The sequence below is a fragment of the Apium graveolens genome, unplaced genomic scaffold (genome assembly GCF_009905375.1).
Source record: "Apium graveolens cultivar Ventura unplaced genomic scaffold, ASM990537v1 ctg8851, whole genome shotgun sequence".
Lineage (NCBI taxonomy): Eukaryota > Viridiplantae > Streptophyta > Magnoliopsida > Apiales > Apiaceae > Apium > Apium graveolens.
In genome coordinates, this window is record NW_027421520.1 from 1 (window position 1) to 11,228 (window position 11,228).

The 11,228-nt window shown below is 32.3% G+C and overlaps 1 protein-coding gene across 1 annotated transcript; it reads right to left on the bottom strand.

Moving 5' to 3' along the window:
• Positions 1–10,290: 10,290 nt before the first annotated feature.
• On the bottom strand, positions 10,291–10,775 carry LOC141705383 (auxin-responsive protein SAUR21-like). Its single transcript, XM_074508373.1, has one exon. The coding sequence runs from the start codon at positions 10,701–10,703 to the stop codon at positions 10,407–10,409; it is 297 nt and encodes a 98-aa protein (XP_074364474.1). The 5' UTR covers positions 10,704–10,775; the 3' UTR covers positions 10,291–10,406.
• Between the last annotated feature and the right edge of the window lie 453 nt (positions 10,776–11,228).

Consider the following 11,228-nt stretch of genomic DNA (forward strand, 5'->3'; position numbering starts at 1 on the left):
TTTCAAAGCCGTATGAACCAAATTTTAAAAATTGGTTTAGTTTGGACTGAATATATGGTTCTGGACCTATATTGCCAGGTCTACACAAAACATCTAACACTAAAACATCCAACAAATATATACTCAAAACAAATTCATTCATCATAAATATAACCCCAAAATCACCCATACAAACATACATAACTCAATACATATTATATATATATATTTGTAACTCAATGCATGCAAAATCCAAGATAACTCAATGCATGCAAAATCCAAGATAAATGAAAACTCAAAACTGAATCAACAACAAACATTTTAAAAACAGAGATGTAATTAAAAGAAAAAAAAAGCATATTTTAGAAACCCCAAATAATAAAACCCTAAAAATGGTTATATAAACCCCAAATCAATCACTCAAATGCCCCAAATATAAACCCCAAATCCAAAATACAAACCCAAATCCCCAATATGGATGTAGGTTTTAGGTTTCATAATCCCAAATATAGATGACATATAGGTGTGGGTTGTGTTAAATACCTCTGTTGAGTTGTTGAGTCGAACGGAGATGAAAATCGTCGGTGAAGAGTTTAAAATCGCCGGTGTTGAGTTGAAATCGCCTGTGTTGGTATTGAGGTTGTTTAGAGAAGAAGTAATGGAGGTAAACAAAGTAACGGGTTAAAGTAAATGGGGGGAGATGAAAATGAAATTGGGGGGAGATGAAAAGGAAATTGGGGGGAGATGAAAATGAAAGAAGAGGGAAACTCAAAAAAAATTATTTCAAATCAACGGTTTATAATTCAGTTCTACTCTTTAATCTGACGATCAGTATTTTTTCCTATTATTTTTTTTCAAAATTAAACAATAAATTGTAAAACCTGTGTTCAAATCTTGTATTTTCAAAATATAGTTTAAACAGACTTACAACGGTTACAATTTTTGCCCGAAACTCGTTGTCCTATATGTTCAAAAAATTAATTTTGAACAAATTCGACATTCTAGTGTAAATAAATTTTATCAACACTCCATGTTTCCTATAAAATTCGAATATTTCATATATGACTTTGATTTGATCATTCGGATGTGAAAAAATATTTAAAATTGTAGAACATTCCGTGCATGACTTTATAAGTAAAATTTATTAAAAATCGTACTCTCTGAAACGAGAATGTTACCCGAGCGTCCGAATAATTATTTTAAATGAGCTGTTCGACGATCCAACCGTACGGATGTCAAGATATGTTGATTTTGGGCTTGTGAAAATATATTTAAAATTCCCGAACATTCCGTCCATGACTTTATAAGAAAAATCCAGTAAAGGCGTATCCCTGAAACGAGAATGTTACCCGAACGTCCGAATAATTTTTTTAAATGAGCTGTCGACGATCCAACGGTACGTATGTCAGATATGTGGATTTTGGGCTTGTAAAAGAAATATTTAAAAATTCCTGAGCATTCTGTGCATGACTTTATAAGGAAAATCTAGTAAAAGACGTACTCCCTGAAACGAGAATGTTACCCGAACGACCAAATCATTTTTTTAAATGAGTTGTTCGATGATCCAACCGTATGCATATCAAGATATGTTGATCATCGGATGTGAAAAAATATTTAAAAATTCACGAACATTCCGTGCATGACTTTATAAGGAAAAATCTAGTAAAGGCGTACTCCCTGAAACGAGAATGTTACCGAACGTCCAAATAATTTTTTTAAATGAGCTGTCGACGATCCAACCATACGAATGTCAAGATATGTTGATTTTGGGCTTGTGAAAAAATATTTAAAAATTTTCGAACATTCCGTGCATTACTTTATAAGGAAAATCCAAGTAAAGGCGTACTCCCTGAAACGAGAATGTTACCCGAGCGTCCGAATAATTATTTTAAATGAGCTGTTCGACGATCCAAATGTACGGATGTCAAGATATCTTGATTTTGGGCTTGTGAAAAAAAATTTAAAAATTCCCGAACATTTCGTGCATGATTTTATAAGGAAAATCTAGTAAAAGGCGTACTCCCTGAAACGAGAATGTTACCCGAGCGTCCGAATAATTATTTTAAATGAGCTTTTCGATGATCCAACCGTACGGATGTGAAGATATGTTGATTTTGGGGCTTGTGAAAAAATATTTAAAAATTCCCGAATATTCGTGCATGACTTTATAAGGAAAATCCAGTAAAAGGCGTACTCCCTGAAACCGAGAATGTTACCCGAGCGTCCGAATAATTATTTTAAATGAGCTGTTCGACGATCCAACCGTACGGATGTCAAGATATGTTGATTTTGGTCTAGTTAAAAATATTTAAAAATTCCCGAACATTCCGTGCATGACTTTATAAGGAAAATCTAGTAAAAGGCATACTCCCTGAAACGAGAATGTTACCCAAACGTCGGAATAATTTTTTTAAATGAGTTGTTCGATGATCCAATCTTACGGATATCAAGATATGTTGATCATTCGGATGTGAAAAAATATTTAAAAATTCCCGAACATTCCGTGCATGACTTTATAAGGAAATCTAGTAAAAGGCGTACTCCCTGAAACGAGAATGTTACCCGAACGTCCGAATAATTTTTTTAAATGAGTTGTTCGGTATCCATAATTATTGAGCTATACAGTTAGGTCGTTATTCTCTTCTTCGCATCTCCTCTTCTTTCTATTCTTCTTTTTTCATCTTTTCATTCAATTATCTTCTTAACATCACGATTCAGGACATAATCTCGATTCAGAGCATCACTAGGACTTCTCTTCTTTCTTTCAGGTAATTGATGTGAAAACATCTTCTCTTCTTAACTTTGGGATTAGGGTTCATGTTGATTTTGGGGAAATTTTTTAAAATCTCATGAATCTGAGTTAGGGTTTTTAATTGGAATTGGGGTCAAATAAGATTAAAGATTGTATGTTATTGACATTTTTTTGATGTTGATTTAGAGCGGTGTTGTGTTTGTAGTATGAAGCACTCGACTCTCTCCACTCTTAATACACTCGACTATCTCCACTCTCAATACAAACAACACAAAACACAACACTGGTACTTTTTTTAATATTTAATTATTTTATTTAACTATATGTTAATTAATTTTTTTTCATCATAGATATAAACCTTTGTGTGTGTTTGTATATGTGGGTACATATGTCTCTGTTTAAGCATACAATAATGATGTTTTGTGGTATAATCTTCCATGTTTTGATATAACTTGTAGACTCTCAAGCTTAAGACATTGAGTCAGGTTCTGATGGAGACCATTTTGAGCCCTAGGTTTTATTTCCTTTTTTATTCACTTTCTTTGAAGAAGTTTCAAGTGTCGAGTTGTTAGCACTGTGGAATGGTTATTTCATCTTGTTAGTAGTTTGTGTATCATATCTTATTTTATGTTTTGCATATTGTGCAGGTTCTTGATATGATACTGAGGTTTGCTGGCTGCAATTGGTATTAAAATTCAACATGTCTGATCTGTGTGGTGATGCCATAACAAGGTTATGTTCCTGTCTAGAGATCCTTCGCGGTGACATTTGGAGTTTCTTCAGGTACTGTATGACTTGACTACAGCCTTGATGTTCTTCTTAAAGTTGCCTCTGATGGACATAATACATAGTGCTTATTAACATATCTGAATATAGCAGCTCTCTCTTATAATCCATATAATTACATAGTAAGTTTAGAAAACCCCCAGACCTAATGCATTGTCCGTTTCTGCTTGGTGTAAAATGTGATCCAGTGATGCACATGTTCAAGTGTGATGGATGAATCTATTTACAAAATTTCTTTTAGTTTTAGATTTTGTTATGGAGAACTTTTTGGAAGATTGATTGATGGAGGGATGGTAGGAATAACAGTTGAATAGAATTCAGTGGAAAACATACAGTTATTGGAATGTTAAGTTTCCGTTATAGCATTTATTTGGTAAACCAGAGTTTTTGTTTTGTGTGTTGGAATGCTTTCTTCTGTTGCTAATTAAGATAAGTAATTATAGAATGTTTATTATTCCATGCATGTTGCTTGATAGATATGACTCATATAGTATGCTTTATTTGTTTGGATATTTTCTGATTCTTTTTCATAAGTTATAGGTTTATTCGGGACTTGTTTGCATACAATATTGTTCACTTACTAGAATGCAGTTTAAAGTTCTCCCTTTTTCCAACTCACTATTAAATTCTCCTACCTCTAAGCTTGAATCTGGAATTATGTATCGTCGGCGCTCTAACCATAATTGTAAGCCCAACATTGCGTATTCCACACGCAATTCTGTTGTTTGTAACTATAAATTCATAAAAATGTGTTTCAGCGCTGTATTTAATTCTCTTGTCCAGACTTCAAAATTAAGAAGCCTGTAATCTCAAATCATTGTTAATCTCTTGTCCAGACTTCAAAATTATGTAAATTTGAACTACCACAGATGTAGATATGGTTGTACGGAACACTCCAAGACTCCATTTGAAGAACTAATCTAGAAAAGCTTGTGAGTTATTAGGACTCCATTGATTTATATGTACCTACCAATATTAACTGTAAAATTCTAGTATTAATTATTTCTAATCTCCAAGGAAGCAAATATTGCAGACACTCTTTATAAGCAAGATTTTGTTCTGTTATGTGTTTGGTTATTATATGTTTAAGATTTTTTCCTAAAGAAATCACTAATGCAAAAATGTTGCTTGTAAATTTGAATACTATTTTTCTTAATTGCGTGAGCTAATTTTATTAAGGGATTTTATAATTTACTATTCAGGTTCATTAACTGTTTTATTGAGGTTGTTTACGTTTTTATCCAGACATTCATCTACAGCATTATCCTATTTACATTTTCAGGGAGGGAGAGAAACCAATTATAGAAGAGTCTATTACATTTGCTGAAAATGTACAAGAGGAAGATGAGTAAAGATCTTGAGGTTAAGCTCAAGAAACTGGCTAAAGAAAAATTGTTGCAAGACCAAGACAAGCTGCACATGAGCAAAGAGAAAGGTGCAGGAGAACATTGCCTGGTTACTTAAGAAAATAGTCGACGCAAATCCAGGCATCACAATCAATCATCAAGATTTATGCACAACCAGTGATGATGATAATTACCTCACACCAATTACCGGAGGCTCTTCAGTGGACTTGTAGTATTATGGCATTGTGATTAATTTGTGTATTTTTCAATTCATAGATGAACTTGTAAATTTGTAAAAATATTTAGTTTGTTGATGAATGTATACGTGTCCAGGTTTACTCTCTTTATAGTAATGCAAGAGCTGCAAAATGTAGTATTACTCTCTTTATACTCTCTTTGATTTGTATGTATTTATCGCCAAACTTTTAGTTTAATAGTTGAACTCGTCCATTTGAGGTAGTATTTTTGGTTTTTGATTTGGCTCATGATTATTGATTGTTAGTTTGTTTGTCGAATGATTCATAGTTTGGAAATTTCTTGGTTAAATGGTTTTGGATTTGTTTTTGTGGGGACTTGCATATATGCAAGTCAAATTTTTTTTTACCATTACTCAACAGACAACGGTTACTATCACAATGTGTAAAACAATCATCTAAATAAGGTGTTCAGACAACAAGACACAAGACCGGTTGTTTGAACCTCATTTACCCAACACTACTAAGAACCATTGTCTGTGAGCTTTCCTTTAAGTCAATTTTCTTTTATTACCATTACTTAACAGACAACGGTTATTGTCACAATGTATAAACAATCATCTAAATAAGGTGTTCAGACAACAAGTCACAAGACCTGTTGTTTGAACCTCATTTACATAACACTACTAATAACCATTGTCTGTGAGCTTTCCTTTTAATAATGGTATGTAAAAACCATTGTTTGATGTTCAATAAGATAAGGGTTATAATAAACACTTGTCTAAATTACACAACATAAGGCCAAAAATTGTAGTCTCACACTACCATAAGTTAGCTTATTAACAACGGTTTTTGACTATTATGTGAAAGATTTAAGACAACAGTGCAGAATCCGAACTGTTGTCTATCTCGGTAAGAGGATGCCACAGAGACAAGTCTTTCAAAAACAGCTATAATCGTTGTTCTACATGTACTCCAATAACAGATTTTTGAGGAAAGGAAATTCACAGTTGTCTACGAATTTGGGGCAACAGTTTTTTTGTCAATCGTTATTTCATAGATGTTGTGTAATTGCAAATTTCTTGTAGTGTTACCTACATTTATAAGTTGTAAGTAAATGTCAAATTTCTTGTAGTGAGCTTTCTTTGGAAATCTATGTGGAAGTTTGGAAATAAGGAAAATGGAGCCTATGTATACCGAATTCAAAAAATATTCTCCCTCAGTGAAACACCATTTGTGCAGGAAAACACACACTAAATTTCTCACACCCCTCTGCAAGATAATCCAATCATAAAAGCGCAAAAAATACGTAACTGACATGCTTAAATCTCGTAAATGAGATACGCATCAAATCCATATATTATCTCTGCAAATATCTAATCTCGGCACAAAAAATGGAACAAATTAACTCCTAACAATATACAACTAATACTGAAATGAAAATAAATAAATAAAATAAAAATATGAACCCCCTTCTCATCAATGGACTCCTGACGTATACGAAGGAGTGCGATTCGTTCGAAGAATCGCCTTCCCATTCCCGAAAGTGTCTTTAAGCCACAGGCTTTATCTTTTTTTGAAGTTAAGGGAGGTACAAGAATACACAAAAAACATGAAATCAATTGAGATACACAAAACAAATACACATGCAATAAGAATTTACCCAAGAAACCCAATTGTTATTTGAGAAGAATCATACCAAACTGAGATACTCAAAGCCCCAAATCAGAAACCAATTGAGAGTGCAAGATCCAGTCTGAAACCTTAACCGAAGACCCGATTAGATGCGAAGAAGAAACCCGATTTCTCCAATCCCCAAATTATAAACCAACTGAGAGTTTGGGAGTTGAGCACCCAATTCGAAACCCAGACTGAAGACCCGTTTGATGCACAAACCCGATTTCCCCAATTTGAAACCCTAATTAAGGCGTGAGAGTTGAAAGCCCGATTGCAAGCCCTAATTGAGAGTGTGATTCCAAACCCTAGCTCGATTCCAAACCCGATAGTTACTGAGTGAGTGATTGAGGGTGAGAGTGTTTTGGTGAGTGAGCGTGTATTTGTGAGTGAGTGATTTAGGACGATAGTGTGTAATTAGAGTGTGTTTTTAGATTTACGAAAAGTACTACAATTATTTCATTTCCCTCAATTGTCTTATTTTTTTTAATTTTTTCAGCCACACCCATGTAATTGAACAAATGCCTGCCTAAATATTTCAATTTTGGTAACAATTATTTTAACACCAATGATAACACTAATTTTCATGTTACCATAGATACCAAATTTTGGCTATGATAACACAAAATATTTACTAATACATTAAAATATTTGTTAAGATGCATTTGATAGATCTCCTTATATATATTACTCAAGTTCTATGGAGACCACGTTTTTGTTGGAGACCATGGAGACCAATTTTGTTCTGCAACTAAAATATTGTATAAAAACATTACAAAATGTATTATTTTATGCATTATGTTCTACAAAAATCTTTATTTTATTCAAAATTTTGAATATCATACATGTACTACATGTAAAACATTACAAAATATTTTATTCTACGAAACATATTTAGTTTGCAGAATATTTGTTCAACTTGCAGAACATACACTTTATACTTATTTTAAACTTAAATGAACTTCAACATTTTTAATGAATTAGTGATATTCGTAAAACATACTTCACAAAATAATATATTTCATAATATTTTGATTGTAGAACATAGGTGGTCTCCGATAAAAATATGGTCTCTATAGAACTTTTTTCTATATATATACTATGGAGTCCACCTTTAATTGGAGTCCTCGGAGTCCATATATGTTCTGCAAGTAAAATATAGCTTAAAATATTGCAAAACATATTATTTTTCCACAAAATCACTATTCTATCAAAAATGTTGTAGATTGCATACATTTTACAAGCAGAACATTGCAAAAATATATATTCTACAAAACATGTTTAGTTTGCAGAACATAAATGTTCATATTGCAGAACATATTGCAGAACATACATATTGTACCGTAAATATATGAGATTTGCATGATTTTGTTGAAGTTATGTTATTTGTGTAACATGTTTTGCAAAATAACACGTTTTACAATATATTTTATTTGCAAAACGTAGATGGACTCCGAGGACTCCGATAAAAAGGTGGACTCCATAGAACTCACCCCTATATATATATATATATATAAGTCAAGTTCTATGGATACCACGTTTTTGTTGGAGACCTCGGATACCACATGTTCTGCAATCAAAACACTATCAAATATATTATTTTGTGAAGTATGTTTTACGAATATCACTAATTCATTAAATTTGTTGAAGATCATTTAAGTTTAATAAGTATAATGTGTATGTTCTGTAATTTAAACAAATATTCTGCAAATTAAATATGCTTCGTAGAATAAAATATTTTGTAATATTCTACATGCAATATATGTATGATGTTCAATATTTTAAATCATGATCTCTGTGGTCTTCAACAAAAATATAGTGTTCATAGAAATTGACTTTATATATATAAATATGTGTACCTCCATTCTTTTCAATTCAACGGCATGGACGTTAATCTGCCATCAACACTCAATATGCATCCCACGTTTAGGTATTAGAAAGGTCATCATTATTAACAAGTTAATTAAAATCGGTTATTTTTGTTAAGAAGTTACAGAAAATAGTCATTATTGTAATTATTTCACAAAATAATATATTTTTTGTGTTAATTTGCAAATATGCAAAGATTATTTCCACTATAACCAAAATTACTAAAATCCGTCACCAAATATCGGTGGAATTTAGCTATAATCGATCATATCCGGTGGATTTTAGTATAAAATCGATCAACTCATTTTGGTGGCTTTTCAGAGGGCGGATTTTAAGTTTTGCGGTGGAATTTTAAATAAAATCGACCGAAACTTTGGTCGCTTTTATAAAATTTAAAATTTGAAATTCAAATTTTTGTGAAAATTTGAATCTCCCGCTCCTAAATAAATTACACCAAAATCGGTCGATTTTAATATAAAATATTTCAAAAAAAAAGAACCACCCCCACCCATCAACCGTGTAACCGCCGGCCACCTCCCAGAAAAAACTCCGGCGACCCATCTCTCACCATTTCATCCTCCGTTCTGAGGTGATGCACGGTACCTTGTTGTCTTGATGGGAGATCGGCTGTAACTACGACGTCGGTTGTGGTAATGGATTGGGCTTACTCCGAGTCCTGCTTCTTCGACTTCTGTATGAATGGCAAGTGTAATGGAGCACATAGATCACAATCATAAGCATAGCATAAAGGACTTACAAATATTTGATCGTCAAAGAAACTTAAATATTGAGTCCTAACAGTTAATCAAATATTAAAGAGCTAATTTAAATATTCAGAGCTAATTTAAAATATTCTTCTGTTAACTTCCTTCCTTTCTCTCGATCAAATCAAACTCGAAAGTACGGATGGATATACAAGCAAGTAAACAGATACATGATATATAACTCAACAAAATTAGCATCAGGAAGTTTTGATTTGTGTAAACAAGTTGACTGATCACGTAAAACAATAACAGAGATAGATTGAAACAGTTATAGGTGGGGGGGTTTCAAAGTAAAAAAAAATATTTTTTTGTTTTCTTTAAATATTGTTAAAGAAATATTGTTAAAAAAAATTGTATGAGACTTTTCTTTGTAATTTTAATCAAAAAAATTTAAAACATGTAATTCATGTTACTCTCGTATTTAACTTTTTAATTTTTTAAAATATTTAAATATGGGTAAATTAAATTATTTTAAATTTATTATTCACATAAAAGCCACCGAATTCAGTTGTTTTTATTATTTCCAATATTTGTAATTTTTGGAGGGAAATTTCCCGCCTACTATTATTGAATTTAATAAAAATAAAAGGATAACTAAGATTAAATTCCACCGATTAAAAGCGACCGAATGTAAATTCCACGGATTAAAAACGACCGAATTTAAAGGTGGATTTTATTCATTGGTCAATGAGAATTTTAGTTGACTTTTAACTCGGTTGCTTTTAATTGGTGGAATTTAGTTCTTTGTGTTGTAGTGTTCGTAAGATATTGATGGCCATGATCCAGCCCAAACCATGACTAAGATTTTTGCATCGGTTCTTGGGAGATTTTTTTCTTCATAGACAATATGAAACATGGAGACAGTGATCATCTAGATTTATCATTTGATTAAGTCCATAATTCGTGTTTATTTAGAGCTTAGCATATAAAAGATTAAACAAAGGAGACAAAAATTTCATATATGTACTCACTCAACCCACAAAACCTACTGCAGTGGTGGTGGAAAAACCCTAAACAATCATGTCCTGCAATCACAAATTATTCATCGAACACTAATCCGAGAAGTGAGATCAACAAACGCATCTTCCCTACAAGGAATAGTTAAACCTCCCATAGGATGAACAAAACCAAACTCCTCCTCTGCACGACGCAACAGCTCTTGAAATGAAGGATGGTTGAGGTAGGTTACAGGCACCACGAACCGCTTCTTCTGAGCTTCTCCTACGTACACTGCAACACAGCCTTTGGGAACATTACAGAGTTCATTTTTTGTAATTCGTGAGTGAACTTTGCTGGCTTGCTTTGGGTTGATAAACATAGATGGCAAGTGAATTCCCATGACTTTAGCTCCACACAACTTTGGATCTTGGAGATGAGAGTTTTGATCAGATCTTTAGAAAGTTGTACGGTTTGGGGAAGTTTAGTTCTTGTATTTATAATCCTTGTTTTTGTATTAATTAATTACTCCCTCCGTCTCATATTACGTTTCCCATTTTAAATTTTTACATTTTTATGAAAATCAATTAACTACTAATTTACGTCTAATTTATAAAATCAAATATAGTCATGAGTGATCTTTTAGATTCGTATTTATGAGTATTTATGAAAGTTTTTTATAAAATCAATTAACTATTTATGAAAGTTTTTTATATTTAACACTAATACGAAATTAAATATATTAACAATTAAAAATGTGTATTGACAAACGTGTGCAACACAAATAGAAAACGTTTATAGGGATGGACGGAGTATAAAAACGGGAAAGACCTACGTTTATTCGTCCAAGTTGTTACTGAATTATTGTACGGCAGCCGGCAATTCTTGACTTTGATTTTTCTTCGGTCCTACCTTTATTATTTTTAGC

Bases quoted from the DNA above. Each gene is read 5' to 3' on its own strand.
- LOC141705383 (XM_074508373.1), bottom strand. From the start codon at position 10,703: ATGGGAATTCACTTGCCATCTATGTTTATCAACCCAAAGCAAGCCAGC.